At 42.5% G+C, this 23,691-nt stretch overlaps 1 protein-coding gene across 3 annotated transcripts in view; it reads right to left on the reverse strand.

Annotated features, from left to right (window-relative positions):
• The window catches only part of LOC126356138 (BTB/POZ domain-containing protein 1-like), a 431,946-nt gene that overhangs the window by 39,393 nt on the left and 368,862 nt on the right, over positions 1 to 23,691 (reverse strand). Inside the window, exon 1 of one of the 3 annotated variants that reach the window (XM_050006847.1) lies at positions 664 to 744. The exons of the other annotated variants lie outside the window; for them this stretch is intronic. Within the exon in view, the coding sequence (XP_049862804.1) occupies positions 664 to 692 (29 nt within the window). The 5' untranslated portion in view covers positions 693 to 744. Of the gene's footprint in view, positions 1 to 663; positions 745 to 23,691 lie in introns of those variants that run through there. 3 annotated transcript variants of the gene reach the window in all.

Consider the following 23,691-nt stretch of genomic DNA (forward strand, 5'->3'; position numbering starts at 1 on the left):
CTGAGGCAACAAGTAATAGCCAATTTGGTAACTGAAATCAATCTGTGGGGGTGGAGAGGGGGGGGGGGGATTGTGAAGAGATACCAAGGCTTTACGCAGTGAATGCTGGTTGCAATAATTATGCGAAGATGAAGAGGCATACACAGGACAGACTAGCACGGACAGTTGCATCAAATTAGTTTTTGGACTGAAGACAACAGCAATAACGATAAGAATTCAATAATCTTCAACAGATATTAATATTTCCAAATTGTGCAAAAGAAAGTAAAATATGATTCTGCGCCTACAATTGTGATACTTGTTTCGATGGACGTAAACAAACTTGTGTTTTACATAAGACAAACCTTGCATTCAACATATTATCGTATGCTACGATTGAGCAGATTGTTAACATGAGCACAGTTAGCCAATATGATTACATGTTTCCAATGTTTGTTATGTTAATAAGCAAGTGTGATGTTGTGAGGAGCACAAACACTTCGGCAGAACAAATGAGCAAGAAGAGAACACAAGCGTCGTAGTTGTGGCTGTCCCTACGATCCGAATTTTGCTTCAGTGTCATAGATTCTAAAGCGCTCTACCAACGAGGCCGGAATTTCGTGGTTCCGCACACCAGTAAATAAAGCTCGGTTGTGAGCAGTGCAGCAATAGGCCCGTACTCACCTATTCAGCAGCTTCTCTAACGGCCTCATCGTCGGTGGTACATGAAATCCGAATCTTCCTTGCCATGCAGCGGGTTGGCACTGTTTTAATCGGAGCGCGTGGCACCGGTTCGATTATAAGGGAACGCCGTGCAGGTTCCCTCCAATGGGCGCGCTCGTCCTCCCCCTCCCGCACTCCTCCCTCTCCTTCCTCCTATACGCGCCGTCGATGATGACGACGACGACGACAACACAACGCGTCGCGACGCGATACGCGCCGGCCGGTGAGTAAGCCGCGGTTCAGCGAAGCGGGCGCGTTTTCTGTCTTTTGCCAGCAGTTAACGGCGAGGTCGCCCAGTTTCGCAAGTTTCCGCACACCAGTTCGTTTACGCTGCGCGCCGGTGTAGTAGCAGATTCTCGCCTGTAGCGCCATTCACAACCATTCGCTGATTCCTAAATCAATGTCCTGTCCAAACCTGTGGCCTGGTCGAAATCACTCAGTTGAAACTCCCAGTTAACCGCACACGGCTTGCTTTGGCACAGCTTCTGCAAACCGCTTTATTCAGGCTGCACGCCAGAAGAACTGTAAATTCTCGACTGTAATGAGTTTCACGACCTTGACCTGATTCCGAAATCACCGTCCAGTCCAAATCTGTGGCTACACGAATTATTTAACTGCAGCTCCCAGAGAATCACACACGGAGAAATTATTTTAAGTCGGAGCAGTCGCCGCTTGCCAGTCGCTCGCGCTGCGCACTAGAGGTAACAGATTCTTGCCTGCACAACCGTATTCAAATTCCGAAATCACTGGCGCGTCCAAACCTGTGCTGCTCGAAATGATTTAACTGAAGCTACCCAGTTAAACGCAAATAGGTATTTTAATTTGATTTTCCACAACAGTTCCTTGTTGTGTTCACAACATACGTAAATGAACGTAAAACAGTTTCTATAAACCAAATATAATAATTGCAAGCATAATGTGTGTAGGAACCGACATGAAACTTAAACAAAGTGTAGAATAAGTGGTACAGAATCACAGAATGAATAAAATATAATGATACTCTTCAGAGCAAACAAACATGTCGGAGCCCATAACATGTTTAAAATGTACAAAATGGTTTTCCCAGTTTGATACACGAATGTAGTCAATGAGACATGCGAATGTTCGAAGCACCAATACAGCATACACAAAGAGTGTGATCCCTGTAATATTTCCTACCTGTGTGACACCCTTTATATGGGACAATCTATATTATCTACTGCCAATTGCTGTGCTGAACATCAACGTCATCTTAAATACAAGAATTTCAAAAAGTCAGCGGTGGATTTTATAGTTGTTCATAGGCATGTGTGAGCTGTATGTGCCTACAATCCCCGCACTTTAGCCAAACGATTTTAAAAATTCAAAATATATCACTGTTTTTACATGAATGTTTCCACAAACTAACATACGGATAGTAGTGCGTTGGTTAAGTGATAAAAAAGCTGATTTCTTGATTGTCTAAAAGATATACGCAGATGAATGAAGTGGAGAGTTTATGTAGAGTACGAGGGGTAAGGCGTATTGCAGGCGTTATAGGTATTTGATTAATTTAGTATATAAAGAGAGATGAAAATCTAATGACCATGGTGGATTAGAGTGCGGTTGTAGAGGAGGAGTAGAAGAAAGTGTTACGGAAAATATGTGCTCTGTAATAGGGATGAGAAAGGGGAAGCACTAATTGAATTCTGCAACAAATTTCAGCTATAAATAGCAACTACTCCGTTCAAGAACCACAAGGGGAGAATGTATGCACGGGAAATTCCTAGAGCCACGCGAAGATTCCTGCTGGCCAACGTCATGGCCAGACAGAGATTCCGAAATAAGATATTCGTTTGTAAGGCGTACCCAAGAACAGATATAGGCTCAGATCACAATTTAGTGACAATTGTACGGAACAATCTTTGTGGAAGGAAATGGGATACTAAAGAACTGAGGAATAATGAGGTGGGTTTGAAACACGATAAAGAATAGCACAGTAGGCACTTAAGCTGAAAGGGAGTGGACATATTTAAAAAGAGAAATCACAGATGCTGGAAAGAAAAACACAGGAACAAGGAACGTAACTGGGAGGAAACATTTGGTAACGGAACGAACACTTCAACTGGATGACGAAAGAAGGAAGTACAAAAATGTTCAGGGGAAGTCAGGAATACAACAACATAGATCAGGTAGGAATGAAATAAACAGGATGTGCTGGGAAGTCAAGGCGAAAAGGCAACAGGAAAAATGTGAAGTAATAGAAAAAGGAATGATTGTCGGGAGGGCTAACTCATCATACGGAAAAGTCAAAACAACCTTAGATGAAAAAGGCATGGAAGGTAAAATTAAGATAGCAGTGTAAAATCCAGTATTAGCCTCAGAGAAGAGAGCGGAGAGATGGAAAGAATACATCGAAGATCTCTATCAGGTGGAGGAATTGTCCGATGACGTCACAGAAGAAGACGTTAGATGATGATGTTTGGTTTGCGGGGCGCTCAGCTGCGTGGTTATAGCGCCCGTACAAATTCGCAATCCCCGGTGGGAATCGAACCCGGGACCCCGTGATCCAGAGGCAGCAACGGAGAAGTTGAAGTCGATATGGAAGAGGTAGGGGATCAAGAGCTTTAAAGAGTTTACATGAAAATGTAAGGCAGAAGCATAGATACCATTCTAACGGAATTTCTAAAATGATTGGGAGAAGTGGCAACCAAACAACTGTTCTAGTTGGCATGTACAAACGGACTTTCAGGGAAAAGCATTATCCACACAGTTCCGAAGATAGGGCAGATAAGTACGAGACCTATCGCTCACTCGGCTTGATAGTTCATGCATCCTAGCTCACAAGAATAATACACAGGGGAATGGAAAAGGAAGTCGAGGATACAAGATCAAACTTCCTGGCAGATTACAACTGTGTGCTAGACGGAGACTCGAACTCGGAACCTGTGCCTTTCGCGGGCAACTGCTATACCATCTGAGATACCCAAGCGCGACTCTCGACTCGTGCTCACAGCTCTAATTCCGCTAGTCCCTAGTTCGAGTATCAGTCCGGCACACAGTTTTAATCTGCCAGGTACTTTCATGTCAGTGCACACTCCGCTGCAGAGTGGAAATTTCATTCTGGATTCAAGATCATTTTGACAAAATATCTAGTTTATATTAAAAATAAAGAAATTCCTCCAGCTGTATTTTATTTTGGCAACTAGTTTCAACGTTGTAACAACGTCATCTTCAGGCCCTATAAAATATACCATACATACAACAACCAATGTGACATCAGTAATCTATGAGTTATTGTGTAAACAAATAAATTATAGAAATGTTATATAGTGGACGAACTCAATAAAATCAATTAAATTTTGGACGTTTTCATTAAACGCAGTCATTCTGGGAATTAACAATACATGTGGTACAAATAAGTACAAATGAAATTATATATACGTCATCGTGTTTATTACAGATCAATGTCAAGCAGTAAATGAGATGGGAGTGTATATAAAAAAACTTAGGTGACAAGTCGTTACGCTTGCGGATAATAAACAGTGCTAAAGAGAATATACATTGCTAATCAGACATATGTAGGGTAAGATCCATCATTACAGAATAATAATGGGAGGGAAAGGTAGAAATAGAGTTATGTTTGCATAACACTGCATTGGCATCATACTAAAGTGATAGTGAAGCGAGTTACTTAAACAACGTCAATCATAACGTCGGAAAACGAATAATAAGCAACCAGAAAAACGAATATGGAACCTAGTTAATAAAAGGTAGTCTATGGTGTTAAATACATACTAATCAATCTAAAACATACTCATTCGAATAAAAATGTAAGTTAACATGTCGCTGAAAAACTCTATTGCAACATCTTTGTCTCATAACGGCAGTAACCCTGGTCACAATTAGTGTAATTCTTGTATACTTACATGGTCAATACAACGATCAAGTTCATAGAAATAATCCAAAAGAAGTAACTGGGTATTGTCTGTCGAAACAATTCGTCACACCTGTAAAATAGTTGCACTTCCTCTAATAAACACTTATCAGTACGAAGACACACAGTAAAGTATTCAGCGTATAACATTCGTATTGTAAATGTGATCTAGTCAAAGGTTGATTAGGTTATTTGTACTTATTTGTACCACATTGTACTTAGTTGTACCACATAAATTGTTAATTTCCAGAATGACCTCATTTAATGAAAATGGCCAAAATGTAATTAATTTTATTGAATTAGTCCATTATGTAATATGTCTATAATATATTTGTTTACATAATAACTCATAGATTACTGATGTCACATTGGTTGTTGTATGTATGGTATATTTTATAGGGCCAGAAGATGAAGTTGTTACAACGTTGAAGCTAGTTGCCAAAATAAAATATAGCTGGAGGAATTTCTTCATTTTTAATATAAATTTATACCAGCAGACGTCCCACTATCGTCCATTACAACTATGTATGTCCGAAGAAAAAATATCTAGTTGGTTGATGAATGGCAGATAGCTCTAAATATAAGTTAATGCGGATGAATAGGAAAAACAAACCAGTAATGTTTGGATACTGCATTACTAGTGTCCGGCTTGAAACAGTTACATCGTTTAAATATCTGGGCGTAACTTTGCAAAGCGATATGAAATGGAACTAACATCTGAGGAGTGTGGTAGGGAAAGCGAATGGTCGACTTCGGTTTATTAACAAAATTTTGGGAAAGCGTGGTTCATCTGTAAAGGGGACCGCATGTAGGACGCTAGTGCAACCTATTCTTGAGTACTGCTCGAGTGTTTGGGATCCATACCAGGTTGAATAAGGGATTCATCGAAGCAATACAGGGGCGCGCTGCCAGATTTGCTACCGGTAGTTTCGCACAACACGCAAGTGTTACGAAGGTGCTTCGGGAAGAAAAATGGGGATCCCTGGAGGTAAGGTGAAGTTCTCTTAGAGGAAAACTATTGAGAAAATTTAGAGACCCGACTTTTGAAGCTGACTGCAAAACGATTCTACAGCCGCCAACATATATTGTGCTTAAGGACACGAAGATAATATATCAGAAATTAGGGCTCATATGGAGGCATATAGACAGTCTTTTTGCATCGCTCTATTCGCGAGTGGAAGCTGTTCGGTGGCCTGCAGAGTATGTACGTAGGTGCAGATCTGTTAGATGACGATCTGTTTGGCTTTAGGAAAGGTAAAGACACCAGGCGTTCACGGAATTTCTCGAACCGAAAAAGTGTTCGAAATAGTGCAAGATGTTCGAAATCCTGAGAAAAATAGTAGTAAGAGAATAAACTATTGGGAAAAATGGCGAATATACAATATGTACAAGAGAAAAAAACAAGACTGGAAGACCAAGAACGAAGTGATCGGATAAAATAGGGTGTAACGCAAGGATGCAGTCTTTCGCCCCTACTGCCCACCCTGTACATCGAAGAAGCAATGCCAGAAATAAAAGAAAAGTTCATTAATGGGAATAAAAGTCAGAGTAAAAGGATATCAATGATAAGGTTTGTTGATGGCAGTACTATCCTCAATGAGAGTGAAGAAGAATTACAGGACTTGTTGAATGGAATGAACAGTTTAATGAGCAAAGAATATGAATTGAGACTAAATTGAAGAAAGGCGAAAGTAATGAGAAGCAGCAGAAATGGAATAACGAGAAACTCAACATCAAAATTGATGATGATGAGTTAACGAATTTTGCTAACTTGGAAGAATAATAATGCGTGGCAGACTAAGCGAGAAGAGCATGAAAAACAGGCTAGCACAAGCAAAGAGGGCAATCTTGGCCAAGAGAAGTATCGAACATAGCGCTTAGTTCGAGGAAGAAATTCTGAGAATGTACGTTTTGAAGCACAGCATTGTATGTTGATGAAACATGAACTGTGGAAAATCTGAACAGAAGAGAATCGATGTATTTGAGATGTGGTGCTACGTAAGAATGTTGAAAATTACGTAGACTGACAAAGGTAAGGAATGAGGCGAAGAAAGGAACACACGGAAAACATTGACTAGAAGCGGGGACAGAAAGTGTTAAGATATCAGGGAATAGTCTCCAAGGTGCTAGAGGGAGCGGAATAGGGTAAAAACTGTAGAGGAAGACACAGATTGGAATACTCCAACACATAATTGAGGACGTAGGGTGCGCTGGAGAGGAATTCGTGGCAGGCCATATCATACAAGTCATAAAGCTGATAACGTAAAAATAAGTAAATGAAAAGTATTTTTGTGGCGTGTAGTAGGAAGTGTGGGCATTGCTACATCTGGTAGGACAAGTAGATATCAGGGGCGAATTTCGTGGTCAGGTAAGTGAAAGTGATTACAGTTGCATTGCGAGAGGGTGTGGTGAGAGTTTAGGTGTAGTGTTGGAAGGAATGTGCTGGTCTATAGGCGCCGCAGAGTACTAGGATCGGACAGCAGGAGGACGACTAGGCGGTGGGTACTGTCAAGTTTGCGGGTAACACAGGATATTCGTTGGTGTTGAGTGTGGGAGAGAAGTGTAATTTGATAGTTGATTCGTGTAGGGGAGGGCAAGCAGGTCCGAAAGGCTGGGCGGAGCGTTTGGCAATCTAGGATCGTAGAGAGTGATAGAAATTTGGAGGAGCGGAAATCCATGTAACATTTGCGTAACAGGAGATCGGTCAGATCAGGGAGTTATAGATGTGGAGGATTGTGGAACAGTGTAATCCCCGCGGCCTATCGGTTAGCAGTTTTAGTCTGTTGTAGTGTTCTTGTAGAACGGTTAATAGATGGAGTTTCCTTGTTAATTGGTGATTAAGTGTTAGTCCGAGGTATTGTAGTGTTTTAGTTAACTGGGTAGGACGTTCGTAAATGATAAGGTAAAAGTTGCGGGATTGGAAATTACGGGTGGTTCGTCATCTTATTGTTGCTTGGGATTTGGAAAGGTTGTTTTGAGGGACCATAGTTGCATCACGATGTGAATTGATAGAGACAGATTTAGAAAGATCATTGGGATTTCTGAAATGTAGGGTAGAAGGTTAGGATAATGGTGTCATGAACATATTGAAGGAGAGGGACTGGTGAAGGCGGTTTGGGCATGTTAGCAAGGTGGAGGAGATAAAAAAGAAAAGAGAGGATAGAGCCTTGGGGTATGGCTGCAGTGAGATGGGAGATGAGAATTTGTATTGCTAATAATGAGAAAGAATGGACGATTAGATAGGAAAAACATAGTTACTGGGAAGTGGATATGTCTGGAGTTTCAAAAGGGGACCGGAATTCAATGAACAGGTCGAGGAATACGAAAATTGCGGATTTTTGGTTGTTGAGCTGGAGGGGATAGAAGATGAATGTGCTATGTGATTTGTTTCTCAGATGAAAAGTTGCGATGGAAGCCAACGTTGTGAACTAGGAGGAAGTTATGTCGGTTCAGGTATTGATGGATTTTTTTGGAAAGAATGGATTCGAATACCTTGTTAAACATTGAGGTGAGGCTGACGTGGTGGTAAGAGGAAGTGCCATCAGAGGTTCTACGCAGCTTGAGGAAAAATACGATTGCGGAGGTTTTTCGCAGCTCAAGATAGTAACCTGTGGAGAGGATTGTGCTATAAAGGATGGTAAAGAAGACTGGAAAGGAGAAGGGACATTCATTTCGGTGACGAGAGGCAACGCGGTCGTGACTATGGGAAGTGTTGCGTTTTTCGTAAAGTAATTTTTTATGTGGTGTGCTGTAATTCGTGTATGCAATTCTTTTTATAGAAGCTGTCCAAGCGTTGGAAGCTGCGAGCCAGGGGTGTGACAGTGTGCGTTCCTGTGTTGTATGGAAGAGGGAGTAATCAAAATGAGGGCCGTCAGGAGCTGAGAAGATGTCGCAAAGACATGATGCAAAGTGGTCACATTTGGCCAGTTTTTAGGTAGGGAATGGTTGTTGTGGAGAAGCGGGTAGTGAGGAATGGAATTACTGCTGGTGAGTAGATGAAATGCTGCCCAACACGTAGGAGAATTAATGGGGAGTATAGTACCGAGTCTGCTTCATTTTTGGCACCAGTTCCGGCGTTTTTTTAAATATTCAATAAATTCCTGATGTGTCCCCGAATTTCCCAGTAGGATGCTAGTGTATCCCAGTCACGAGTCTCTAGGAAGGAGCGGTATAAGCGACGAGATTCTCGGAGGAGGAGTAAGGCTTGCAAGGGAAGGGTAGGGTGGTGGTAGTGTACGGTCTTGGTAGGACTGTGGGTGGATATGACGTCTGAAAAACTCTGATACAGGAAGGACATGGTATGAGAAACATCATCAGGTTGCTGTAAGATTGGTGGGTGCTGCCAATATGGATACTGGGGATTCCTGGCAGGCATTCCAGTTGGTTCAAGAATAGTCTTGGATAAATTTTGGACGGAACTGGGATGACATGCATGATGATGAGGTAATGTATAAGGGACGATGAGGAGAACAGTTCAAACTGGATTGAGGACTGCTGCAGAAAGGGGTCCAGGGAGGTTACGAGATGCTAAAACGACAACTTCAGTGGTGTTCCTTTTAAACGGAGGCTGAGTACAGCCTATTAAATAAACACGAGATTATGTTTGCGGCCGGCCGTTGTGGCCGAGCGGTTCTAGACGCTTCAGTCTGGAACCGCGCAGCTGCTATGGTCGCAGGTTCGAATCCCGCCTCGGGTATGGATGTGTGTGATGTCCTTAGGTTAGTTAGGTTTAAATAATTCTAAGTCTAGGGGACTGATGACCTCAGATGTTAAGAGCCATTTGAGCCATTATGTTTAAACAAACGAGAATTCTGGCTTATGCATCGAACTATTGGGACTACATTAGTGGTAATTAGACTGTGTGATAAAAACTTCAGTAGAGATACCGGTTGTGCACTTACCAGTGCATGGAAGCGTGAGTTTGATAAGGAAAGAGTGCAGTACAGAGAAAGACTTTATTGCCTGACTTAAGTAATGACGCTGCACGCAACTCTGGACAGGGAGCACAAAAGTGGTCTATGGACGTAGATGGCATGAACCATCTCCGTGAAGTAATCTAATCAATGTCCTAATGCTGTCCTCTGATCATATATGTAGGAACTTCGCCAGGTTCACGACAGACTTGGCTCCTGACGGCGACAATAGAGGCAATCATCGAAAGCTTGGTATTTCATCCGAATTTGATGCCGCAAGTTAACCTTTTTATCCAAGGACTCCATCGTGAATGATTCCGTAGCCACATGTGTGATACATTTTAATTCTGCTATTTATGACCTCCACAGGAAGCGAGTATTGCCTTTCTCTCACAGCTACACTCAGCGCTACAATGGAGGAGGACGGACGACTGAGAAAGTATTTCCTTGTCTTCGAGTGTCCCAAACGGAATGAGGAAATCAAATTGTCTTTCTCACGCTCCTGAACGATGCTGAACATACTGATTTATCAGACGAGCCCCTTATGATCTGGCGAAGCGCTGCAGGAGAAAACCATCCTTAAATGAACCAACTTTCTGGTGTATAAAAGTATTAAGAATTTCTTTCCTACAGATTTCTATGTAAAGCTATATTTTCGCACACACGCCAGATGCCAACGTACAGTGCAGAATGGAAGGTACTTCTTTCCAATATTAGAGATCCCCAGTTCCATTCCCTTCTTGTACTGATCGAGGGAAAAATGACTGCGATATTCAATAGTACCCAGATATGCTGCTCTCATGACGCCTTGACGAGTTATACGACGGTGGCATCATAATGGTTGCACAGTTTTCTTCAAGTAATGGTTCACTAAACTTACCCAACAGAATTTCGCGACAATTACCTTGTCATTATTCAAAGGATTCCATTTGACTTTAACGAGCATTACGTGCTACAGTTTCACAAGGGTTATACTGACCTGTTGCCCTCCCAGGAACGTTTTACAGTATTCTTTCCAAACCTGTTTCACGCTAAACTCCTGACTGTAGATTTGGTAGGACTAACTTCTTTTATGCTATTTACTTTACAGATGCTCTGCACTTCTCCAAAGCCTTCCAATAAATCAAAGTCTTTCATTCGCCTTTTCTGGTACTGATTTCACGTGATTACCACATTTCTTCTTAATATTACCTACAGATACTTACGCAGTGAAACGTGCTCAAAATGCAAAATTTTCACCACGAATCTTGTTTTGTTGTTGAAGCACAGATCCGATATTTATGAAACGCTGTGGAGTTGTTCCTCACATACCGAGTATTGATATACCTTTAGTTTCATACGGAACTGACTTCTATCAGCTGTTATTGTTGTTGTTGTTGTGGTCTTCAGTCCTGAGACTGGTTTGATGCAGCTCTCCACGCTACTCTATCCTGTGCAAGTTTCTTCACCTCCCAGTACGTACTGCAGCCTACATCCTTCTGAATCTGCTGTATTTATCTCTTGGTCTCCCTCTACGATTTTTACCCTCCACGCTGCCCTTCAATACTAAATTGGAAATCCCTTGATGCCTCAGAACATGTCCTACCAACCGATCCCTTCTTCTAGTCAATTTGTGCCACAAATTTCTCTTCTCCCCAATTTTATTCATTACCTTCTCATTAGTTATGTCTACCCATCTAAGCTTCAGCATTCTTCTGTAGCACCACATTTCGAAAGCTTCTAATCTCTTCCTGTCCAAATTATTTATCGTCCATGTTTCACTTCCGTACATGCCTGCACTTCATACAAATACTTTCAGAAACGACTTCCTGACATTTAAATCTATACATGATGTTAACAAATTTCTTCAGAAACACTTTCCTTGCCATAGCCAGTCTACATTTTATATCCCTCCTACTTCAACCATCATCAGTTATTTTGCTCCGCAAATAACAAAACTCATCTACCACTTTAAAGGTTTCATTTCCTAATCTAATTCCTCAGCATCACCTGATTTAATTAGGCTACATTCCATTATCTTTGTTTTGCTTTTGTTGATGTTCATCTTATACCCTCCTTTCAAGACACTGTCCATTGCGTTCAACTGCTCTTCCAAGTCCTTTGTTGTCTCTGACAGAACTACAATGTCATCGGCGAACCTCAAAGTTTTTATTTCTTCTCCATGGATTTTAATACCTACTGCGAATTTTTCTTTTGTTTCCTTTACTGCTTGCTCAATATACAGATTGAATAACATCGGTGAGAGGCTACAACCCAGTCTCACTCCCTTCCCAACCACTGCTTCCCTTTCATGTCCCTCGACTCTTATAACTGCCATCTGGTTTCTATACAAATTGTAAGTAGTCTTTCGCTCCCTGTATTTTACCCCTGCCACTTTCAGAATCTAAAAGAGAGTATAATGGGATATTATGTGGTTCTTCTTTTGGTTATATATATTACATTGCGTTTGGCCAGATTTAAAGAAAATTCTTATTTATTACAATAAGCGGAAATCATATCCGAGACTTTCATAGCACTTCCGTACGACCGCTCAACGACTACTGTATAGAGTGTGGACAAAAATAAGGAAACACAAGAAACACGTTAGCATGCCTAAAACATGTACAATGTAGCAACGACGATGGTATTGAAAAAAGCTTCCGGTCTTCACGTAATGGATAAATAAAGGCCCTGTGTGGTTTTCAAAAGAATATCAGACAATTATTCGTACAAAACAGCAACAAGTTCAGGTAACGATGATAGGGGTGGATAGAAGTCGAGCACTCCTCTCTTCAATGCAGAAAGGCTCAATAATATTGAGATCTGGCGACTTCCTCGTTCACAAAAAACCTGTGCTGGACGATGCGATCTGTGTAAACAGTCATATTGCCGTTTTGGAACACAGCATCGCCGTTTGGGCACAAACACTGACTCACGGGATGGATTTGAGCAACCAAAATGATGACAAAACCCATGGTAGCATAGCAATGCTGCCTTGGAGAGTAACCGTGGGACCCATGGAATACCATGATATGACCGCCCAAATCATTACGGAATTCTCTTGGGATGTAAACTCGGCCAGACGTTGGAACCAGAGCGATACAAGACTGATCCGACCAAAATGAGATTCTTCCATTGCTCCCAGGTTTTATGGCTTCGGCAGCACATTTTACTGTTACCGGTGTTTGAATGACAAAAATGGTTCAAATGGCTCTGAGTACTATGGGACTTAACTTCTGAGGTCATCAGTCCCCTAGAACTTAGAACTACTTAAACCTAATTAACCTAAGGACATCACACACATCCATGCCCGAGGCAGAATTCGAACCTGCGACCGTAGCGGTCGCGCGGTTCCAGACTGTAGCGTCTAGAACCGCTCGGCCACGTTTGAATAAAGGATAAGTGGTTTTTGAATTCCAGTTCGTCCTGTTATTCTCTGCTTATGGAGCTCACTTTGTATTGATTTGCTGTTGATAAGTTTCGCGTGTGCGACATTCAATTCTGCAGTGACTTTTGAAACTGTCAACCGCTTACTTTTTAAGGCAGTTCTCTTTAATTACGGTCTGTTACGATCACTCAGTACACACTTTCGCCCGCGATGTGAATTAGCGGAACAAATCTTCGATATGGCGCCTCTTGAAAAACATAGCACTCCAGCTACCTTGGTTATGGAAGGACCCACCTTACGAGCGCCAACAATCTGCCCACGCTCGAATTCACTCAGCTCCTCCATAACGCACTCACAACAATGCAGAACACTGTTCTGACCACGTCTGACACTTGCAACGTATTAAGCACGTCGCACAGATGCCGTTCTTCGTCAAATACAACGGTGCAATCTGCAGGTTTGGTTAGCATCTATATTTGTGTTCAAGCATGCATTTTCTGGTGTTTGCAAATCTTTGTCCATATCCTGTACTTTCAGGTACACAATTGCCAGCGAACTGTCTTACAATGCTGCTGGTCCTTTCTGATAAACAGCCCACTGATATGTATCAAGGGCATACCGTAGTTGGTCTAGGATTATGGTTGTACTACTCCGGAATACTACTACTCATTACTGGTCTCCATTTTGCCGTCTGGTTTAATTATGCAAAATCAAGATCTGTAGGTCAAATGAATTTGACAGTGGCTCGATATTGGACTTCATGAGAAAGTGATGGCACGCATACTCGTCTTGCCACTATAAGGGATGACATCCGTATTGTACACCAAGCACATCATAACTCTTCACGTAAGCGAATTCGTCAGAAAAGAAGTAATGGTGAGAGGCTAGCAGCAGCCGTACTAGGGGATTAACGTCCCATGCGTAGGCCGGTGTTAACGCGAAAACACAAACGGCTGCTTTTGGAGTGATGTCGTGATTGGGAAGTATGGATTGCTCGTGAATGACATCGCCCTGGGTTCAGCGATGAATCACAGTTTTCAACTACTCCGGGTGACCGACGTCAGCGAGTATGGCGGCAACCTGGGAAGAGGTACCATTCTTCCAACGTTCTGTAGAGGCACATTGGTATTACTCCTAATCTCATGGTGTGGGAGGTCAGGTTACGGTTGCTCGTGACTGAGGGAACTCTGAACCACAACGATATGTCACGGACATTATGCATCCTCATGTGTAATCTTTCGAGCTACAATATCGTGGAGTTATTTTTCAAGAGAAAAGTGTTCGATCACATATGACATACGTCTGCAGAAATTAAAGTAGCAGATAACGAGTCGTTGGTTACCAATAACAATTACCAGGAAGTACTCGGCCCACAGCTAATGGGACTTGAACCAACTGATGCCACTGGAAACATTACGAGATTTTCTTAAAAACAAACACTACATCAAGTGTCTGCTGAGTGCTGCCTAACAGGAAGTGTGAAATAACTGCATCGGTCAGAGGAACTGTGCTAAGTGGTCGCATGCTGTGAAGTCATGGTGTCCTACGAGATGCTTCAGTAGGAGTATTGGGGCTTGAAACATATCTCGTTAATGATCTTTACTGACTTACAATGATCGTTGCGGCTGGGAATTGCAAAAGGGTCCTATTTGTGACATCAGTTTGTAAGAAACAGCTTGTGGATTTTAATGTGCGCGCCCTTCATCTGTGTCATGTACTGAGGCGGCTAGCGTATTCTTTGCTACATTACCATTAAAGCCATGCAGTGCGTCAGTGTGTAGTGTGGTCTACAAGAAAAGGATCGCTAGACAACGCTAGGTGCTAGGTACGAGAGAAAAACAACTCCCGAGGGGGAAAGATTTATAAATTTCCAAAAACAGAAGACAAAACGCAGCTATTATGGGGGTGTGAATTACATGCAAACACATAGCTTTCATCAAACGCGATTCTCTCCCCAAGTGGCTGTCCTTTTTATTCCGCAGAAAACTTTCGAGGCTGATATGATTACGTTCTACGGCGGGTGTTCAGTAAGTAATGCAACGTACTTTTTGTCGGTCAATTTCGGTAGAAAAAAAAACAAACGCGGAATCTGGTGTGGGACATCGTGGTATATTCCTGCTTCAGCTCTGTAGTTTCATGGAGTTCCAGGAGATGGCGGCGCTATACGTAGCTTTCAAAATGGCGTCTGTGAAGGAGATGCGTTCCAAGCAGAGAGGCGTCAATGAGTTTATATTGACGGAAAACCGGAGCATAGCCGCTTACAGTATGTTTATGGAGGCCTGGTAGTGAAAAAAAGCAGGTGAGTCATTGGGCGAGCCGTCCTATCTCCCGCGTGGCGGCCGGCAGCACACAACAGTGATTCCTGCAACATTAGGACGTGCGGAAGCTCTGATTCCACATGATCGACGGATCACAGCCAAACACCTCGCTGCGCAACTGTACGTCTGTGTTGACACACTCGCCCACCACTTGTGGCAATCCACGGAGTGAAACCACACCACCTCTCCTCCGAAGAAAAAGTTCAAAAGCCGCACCCTCAGCCGCTAAAGTCATGGCGGCGCTCTTCTGGGACTCTCAAGGAGTTGTTCTGTTTGATGTCCTCCCTCAAGGTGCACCGATCAACACTTAAGTGTACTGCGCTACCCTCAGGAAACTGAAGAACCGACTCCACCGTTTTCGTCGCTATAAAAGTGCAAACGAACTTCCCCTTCTCCATGACAAAGAAAGGCCTCACACAATCCCACCCCACAACCTGTATCTCATAGCTTCCAAATTCCGCCTGTTGGGCGCAATGAAGGATGCACTCCGCACGAATCAGTACGTGGATGGTGGGGAGGTTGTTGATTCAGGAAGACGTTGGCTCCGACGTCGACCAGTAGAGTGGTATCAAGCGGGCAAACAGGCCCTCCCAGTAAGGTGGCGTAAGGTCATCGCATTGAACAATGTTGTAAAACGGGGTTCTGCGTCCAGAAGAGTGGGGGATAGTATGGTGTATTGGAATCGTGAATAGAACCAACTTGCTTTCAGGAAAAAATGTGTTTAATCAGTTATTGAACACCCGTAGTATAAGACGCTGTACTATATTCTTTACGAAGATGTTTGTAACTCCCTTACGTTCTTGAGAAAAGAGTTAAGTAGTACGGGAAATATAAATCGTGAAGGGGTATGTGATATAGAAGATTTTTCGAATTAAAATATCAATGATCAATGTTAATACTTCTATTAGCTGTAGATTATTCACGTAAAAGACTATAAAAGTGTCCATTGTAGCAGCAGAGCTTAATGTGTATACGAGAAAAGTTGCATACTGTGTTAATCCGAGGAACTACCTGTATCTATTGATAATGTTATGTTTCGGATTCAATAAATGTGTAATTTTTCCCTTGTACGAGTTAAGCATTTGAAAGACAAGGAGATAATACAGCACGCATGTGATCGAAAAAGAATGATGATTGGAGATAACGTCCTGTCAACGGCAGAGTCATAAGAAGTAGGTCTCAGATTTGGGTTGGGGAAGAATGAGGAAAGAAATCGACTGAATAGTTTTAAATTTGTCTTAAGCGAATAAGGAATCCACAAAAAAGCTAACACCGTGTGACCGGGAGGGTGTATGAACCACCGTCTTCTCGAATACAAGTGTCTTATACATGATCGATCACGTATCTCTGAGTAATGTTCATGGAAATGAAAACTGGAGAGTCAATCTATTTATTCGTAAAGGATGAAAAAAATAGTATCGAGCTTATCTGAAATGAAAAGGCTAATCTGAAATGTGCTTTATCAATTGGTCCATACGTTCTATTGCAGAATAAGCTGAACGCAACTTACATTTAATGATAAAAAGCGTTCTTAGTAAGTGATTTTGTCCTACAATCAGTGTCAGTACAGACATGAAGGAATGATTTGCGTTGCTGATATTACATCGAGATGCAGCGTGAAGAACGAGACGTATGTTGGCTATGAAGTGAAACGCTCAGAAGCAGTTCCGCTAATTAGCAGCTCCTAGTATCTGTGTGTGCAAAAATGGACATCTACGACACTTTACTACGACTTATTCACAATGGTACCTATAGATTCAGTGCAGATATTGGTTCCTTCGTCAGGAATATGTTACAGCACTGTGTTTATTTACGAATTCATTTACTGGAGGAGAGAGATCAACAGAAAGTGAAGACGCCGTTGACGTATAATCTACATCTCCGAGAAACATCAACACAGCTGTCTACATCCTCAGCACGGAGATAGCTTTAAATATATAGTTGTTCAGAGTCTACTAAATGACGGGCCGCTCGCAAATTTTGTCCCACCCACTATGCGCAAACATGTGAATCATAATAAGTATCTCCACGTCTTTTTCACTCATTCGTCGTGTTTTTTAGGCTTCTTTAAGGAACGGGGAAGGAGCCTTGGTATACATTTACAAAAGAGAAAACGATTCTAACACATTAACGTGTTACCTTTGATCCGAAATGTCTGTAGATACAGGGTGACAATTACTGAATTACATGAAATAAAATCGTCATAACTTCTACGAAAGATGCAAAGATGCTTTTATTACATTTAGTCCGTCGTGTGGAGCATTGTATAAGTAGGCTGTTTAGGTTTTTATGTTGGTAATGCCATGTAGCGCTCTATATGAAAATCACTGACTGTGCTGTTTGCAGCCTGTGGCTGGATTGCATTGTTGGAATTTGCTATTGTAGTGTTGGGCAGTTGGCTGTAACAGCGCGTAGCGTTGCGCAGTTGGAGGTGATCCACCAACAGTGGTGGATGTGGGGAGAGAAATGACGGAGTTTTGAGAGCGGATGATCTGGACGTGTGTCCATCAGAGACAGTACATTTGTAAGATTGGATGTCATAAACTGCTATATATATTATGATCTTTGAACACTATTAAGGTAAATACATTGTTTGTTCTCTATCAAAATCTTTCATTTGCTAACTATGCCTATCAGTAGTTATTGCCTTCAGTAGTTAGAATCTTTTATTCAGCTGGCAGTATTGGCGCACGCTGTATTGCAGTAGTTTGAGTAACGAAGATTTTTGTGAGGTAAGTGACTTGTGAAAGGTATAGGTTGATGTTAGTCAGGGTCATTCTTTTGTAGGGATTATTGAAAGTCAGATTGCGTTGCGCTAAAAATATTGTGTGTCAGTTTAAGCACAGTCATGTATAATTTTTCTAAGGGGACGTTTCAAAGGCATGCCTCAAGCTGTTTTGTGGGAAAATACCTGTATTATGTACAGATGGTCGTTGTAATAATGTTTCCACGGCATATAAGAACGATCCGTCTTCCATGCATCAATTATATGGCTACCTTACTTCAATGTGGGGCCGTTCTCGGTATTTACAACACCCTGCGAGGATATGACATTATAGCAGATCGCTTTTCAGCCCGTCCGCGCTTGTGATTGATGTCTTCCCCTTCGGCGATGTCATCTTTCAGCAGTGTAATTGTGCGTGTCTTGAAGCCAGAACCGTGTTTCAGTGGTTTGAGGAGCTTTATAGTGAACTCACGTTGATGTCTCGGTGACCGAATTCGCCTGATGTAATTCCTAAGGAACTCATCTGGGTCACTATCGAGCGCCATTATCGCGTACGCAAATCAGCGGTCCGTTATTTACGCGAATTACTTGATACGTGCATAGACATCTAACGCCACGTACCTCCACAAACGTTTCAACACAATGTTGGATCCCTGATACACAGAATAAGTGAGGTATTTTGTTCCAAAGACTTACAAAGAAGCTGTCAGTGTACTTATAAGTGTCTGAATACATATTTTTCTACAGGCTACCAGTTTTTAAATAGAACTGCCCATGGAATATAAGGTATTGTTTAGGAGAAATAATTTCAGGTTAGATTTAAAATCTGCTTGCTATCTGTCAGATATTGAGCAAATAATCGGTGAGCCACTTACAGCTTGAAGAATGGTCCAGCGATGGACTGACGTGGCACAGTTGACGATTCTATTTCAGAAAGACTCGGGTTCCATTCCCGGTTCTGCCACTGTGGCTTAAATTGTTCGTGGCTTCCTTAAAACACTGCAGTCGCTTGTAGCTATGGTGTTTTAAACAGGCTATCATCACATACTTTCTTCATCCCCGTCTATCTGGGAGAACTATTTAAAGACTTCGACAAGCCGTTTCTCTGTCAACTTCCTTCCAGTTTTCCCTCGAGTCGCACGATTATTAAGACCTGCAGCATCCAGCAGACAGGCGTCGGTTTTATACACATATCAAAAAGATTTTTGCATCACCTCGGTTCCGGGAGTTCCGGATCCTGTTCAGAAAAATTGAATAGAGATCAACATAAACATTATTTCCGCCCTTTTTATTGCTCATGAAAACCATAAACTGCATGTTGTACCACCATACAGCGAGAGTTTCAAAGGTGGTGGTCCAGATTGCTGTACACACGGGTACCTCTAATACCCAGTAGCGCGTCCTCTTGCATTGATGCATGCCTGTATTCGTCGTGGCATACTATCCAGAAGTTCATCAAGGCACTGTTGATCCAGATTGTCTCACTCCTCAACGGCGATTCGGCGTAGATCCCTCAGAGTGGTTGGTGGGTCACGTCGCCCATAAACCGCCCTTTTCAGTCTATTCCAGGCATGATCGATAGGGTTCATGACTGGAGAACATGCTGGCCACTCTAGGTGAGCGATGTCGTTATCCTGAAGGAAGTCATTCACGAGATGTGCACACTGGGGTGCGAATTGTCGTCCATGAAGACGAATATCTCCCCAATATGCTCCGATATGGTTGCACTGTCGGTCGGAGGATGGCATTCATGTATCGTACAGCTGTTACGGCGCCTTCCATGGCCACGAGCGGCGTACGTTGGCTCCACATATTGCCACCCCAAAAACAGCAGGGAATCTCCACCTTGCTGCACTCGCTGGCCAGTGTGTCTAAGGCGTTCAGCCTGAACAGATTGCCTCCAAATACGTCTCCGACGATTTTCTGGTTGAAGGTATATGCGACACTCAGCGGTGGAAAGAACGTGATGCCAATCCTGAGCGGTCCATTCGGCATGTTGTTGGGCCCATCTGTACCGCGCCGCATGGTGTCATGGTTGCAAAGATGGACCTCGCCGTGGACGTCGGGAGTGAAGTTGCGCACCATGCAACCTATTGCGCATAGTTTGAGTCGTAACAGGACGTCCTGTGGCTGCACGAAAAGCATTATGGAACATGGTGGCGTTGCTGTCAGGGTTCCTCTGAGCCATAATCCGTAGGTAGCGGTCATTCAATGCAGTAGTAGCCCTTGAGCGGCCTCAGCGTCGCATGTCATCGACAGTTCCTGTCTCTGTGTATCTCCTCCACGTCCGGAAAACATCGCTTTGGTTCACTCCGAGACGCCTGGACATTTCCCTTGTTGAGAGCCGTTCCTGACATAAAGTAACAATGCAGACGCGATCGAACCGTGGCATTGACCGTCTAGGCATGGTTGAACTACAGACAACACGAGCCGTGTACCTCCTTCCTGGTGGAATGAGTGGAACTGATCGGCTGTAGGATCCCCTCCGTCTAATAGGTTCAGTGACATCTCCGAACAGTCAAAGCGACTGTGTCTGTGATACAATATCCACAAGTCAACGTCTATCTTCAGGAGTTCTGAGAAATAGGGTGATGAAAAACTATTTTTGATGCGTGTATGTAACAAAACCTTAATTTCTGTTGGAAAGTGATATTCTATGCGAATTATAATGAATTTTGCATAAAATTTACATATGTTATGATGGAAATCATGAGATTGTAGAGGAACTGAATACACAATACACAAGAAGTATTGACTTCCAGTTATAATACGTTTGCTTGTGTGGCCATCTTCCGCAGCAGCTGTTAACATCTGTTATTATAGGTTATCTGTCTTAAGCTGACTGCACTGTAATAATAAATAAAAAATACACCAGACGTGTTTCGCTTTCATTTACAAAGCATCTTTCGTGGTATTCTGTTAATTGGATACAGACGTTTGTACATTTATTTTTTGATTCTTTTAGGTACAAACGTGTGTATCCAATTTACAAAATGCCAGGTAAGATGCTTTGTAAATAAAAGCAAAACTCGTCTGCCGTAATTCTTTTTAATTACATTGCAGTCAGCTCAAGACAGATAACCTATAATAACAGAAATTCCAGTTATCTTTAAAGTACGCATAAAAGTGCAGTTCTTGAAAATTATGCGGAATTTAGCAGCCTTCAACTTGCACAGTCTGCCTTTTATTGGAATAAATTGATACATCCAAACACTCACGGAAGGATGGTTGCGAAAAAAGAAGATGACGGAGGTTGCGTTTGTGGTCCTAAGAGTGGCTTCTGACAAAATTAATGACGCAGTCACATTGCAGAAACTGTCATTACGCAAATCTCTTCACAGTAATAAGGACAAAAGAACCCTTCGTCAAACCAACAGGTATATTGTTTTTGACTTTCAAGGCCAGCACAGACGACGGCGAACGAAAAATATTGCCTTCCACAGGGCAGTGTGCTGGTACACATTCTCTTCATCGTAGATTCAAATAACAGATCTGTTCCAGATGCATTGGCCGGTTTGCTTAAATCGATTATCTGGCAACTGGGACCCAAGAATGTGCTTTTGACTCCATTGAGAGAGCCCTTACAAAAGCTCTGGATTTAATGTCCGTATAGCTATATGTGGAAGAGAAACGTGGACGATAGCACGTCAGATAAGAAAAGAATAGAGCATTTTGAAATGTACAGAAGAATGCTGAATATTAGATGGGTAGATCGCGTAACTAATGACGAGATGCTGAACAGAATTCGAGAAAAACGATATTTGTGGATAACTTGACTAACAAATTAGTGTTAGAGGGAAGTATGAGGAGTGAAGATTGTAGAGGAAGACAAAAAAACGTAAATACAGTAAGCAGGTTCAGAAAGGTGTATGTTGCAGTAATTAATCGGAGACGAAGATAGTGTAGCTTGAAGACATGCATCAGATCAGCATCAGACTGAAGACCACAACAAGGACAGAGTAATGTAGAACTCACAGGACTGTGTTGGGGGGAATTACGCTGCTTTTGCTGTCTCACTATACACCGACCTCCGTAGCCGAAGTAAATATGCACGCTTTTGCGGTGGTGTTTGACTCAGAGGTAAACCGGTTAACCGGTTAAAATCCTGGTGGTGGAAGAAATTTTAGTAACTAATATTTGACCGAGAAGGAGAGGAGAAGTGGGCGCGTTACGTTCTTGATCACAAGACCGTGTGACGTTGCCTACTTTTGTTCCTTGCAAACAAATGTCCGTAAATATTATAATTACTCTGAATTGATTACCCAGACGCTGTGTTTTGATCTGTGGTCAGTTGGCAACGTATTTAGAACTATGGGCATTTCAACCGTCAGATATGAAAACAGAGAGACTGGACAAAAATGTGGAAACGCGGCGAGAAATGGGTGTTTGAATATAAATGCAGCCAAGCCTGCAGTGCACTGTTATAGCTGACCTCAATGGCAACTGTGCAATGTCATCAACATGTCACTCGTGGTCAGAGCAGTGTTCTTTATAGTAGTGAGTGGAAAATGTCCGAGCTAAGTGAATTCGAACTTGGGCAAATTGTTGGTGTTCGTATGGTGAGTGCTTCCGTAACCGAAGTAGCTTAAGTGTTTGGCGTTGCAAGAAGGGCAATATCGAAGATATTTCGCGCATACAGAGAAAGCGGAAAGACGTCATCCGGTAAGTCGTGTGAGACCCAACTCGCTTTATTTGTTCATGAGACCCATAAAATATTAGATACAGGCTCCCAGGTAGATGCCATTTTCCTTGACTTCCGGAAGGCGTTCGATACAGCTCTGCACTTTCCCCTCATAAACAAAGTAAGAGCCTACGGAATATCAGAGCAGCTGTGTGGCTGGATTGAAGAGTTTTTAGCAAACAGAACACAGCATGTTGTTCTCAATGCAGAGACATCTACAGACGTTAAAGTAACCTCTGGCGAGCCACAGGGGAGTGTTGGGGATTGGATAATTGCTTTTCACAATATATATAAATGACCTAGTAGATAGTGTCGGAAGTTCCATGGGGATTTCCGCGGATGATGCTCTCGTATATAGAGACGTTGCAGCATTAGAAAATTGCAGCGAAATGCAGGAAGATATGCAGCTGATAGGCACTTGGTGCAGGGAGTGGCAACTGACCCTTAATATAGACAAATGCAATGTATTGCGATTACATAGAAAGAAGGATCCTTTACTGTATGATTATATGACAGCGGAACAAACACTGGTAGCAGTTACTTCTGTAAAATATCTGGGAGTATGCGTGCGGAACGATTTGAAGTGGAATGATCATATAAAATCAATTGTTGGTAAGGCGGGTTGAGATTCATTGGGAGAGTCCTTAGAAAATGTAGTCCATCAACAAAGGAGATGGCTTACAAAACACTCGTTCGACCTATACTCGCGTATTGCTCATCAGTGTAGGATCCGTACCAGGTCGGGTTGACAGAGGAGATAGAGAAGATACAAAGAAGAGCGGCGCGTTTCGTCACATGGTTATTTGGTAAGCGTGATAGCGTTATGGAGATGTTTAGCAAACTCAAGTAGCAGACTCTGCAAGAGAGGCGCTCTGCATCGCGGTGTAGCTTGCTGTCCAGGTTTCGAGAGGGTGCGTTTCTGAATGAGGTATCGAATATTTTGCTTCCCCCTACTTATACCTCCCGTGCAGATCACGAATGTAAAATTAGAGGGGTTCGAGCGCGCACGGAGGGTTTCCGACAGTCGTTCTTCCCGCGAACCATACTCGACTGGAACAGGAAAAGGAGGTGATGACAGTGGCACGTAAAG

The sequence above is a fragment of the Schistocerca gregaria genome, chromosome 3 (genome assembly GCF_023897955.1).
Source record: "Schistocerca gregaria isolate iqSchGreg1 chromosome 3, iqSchGreg1.2, whole genome shotgun sequence".
Lineage (NCBI taxonomy): Eukaryota > Metazoa > Arthropoda > Insecta > Orthoptera > Acrididae > Schistocerca > Schistocerca gregaria.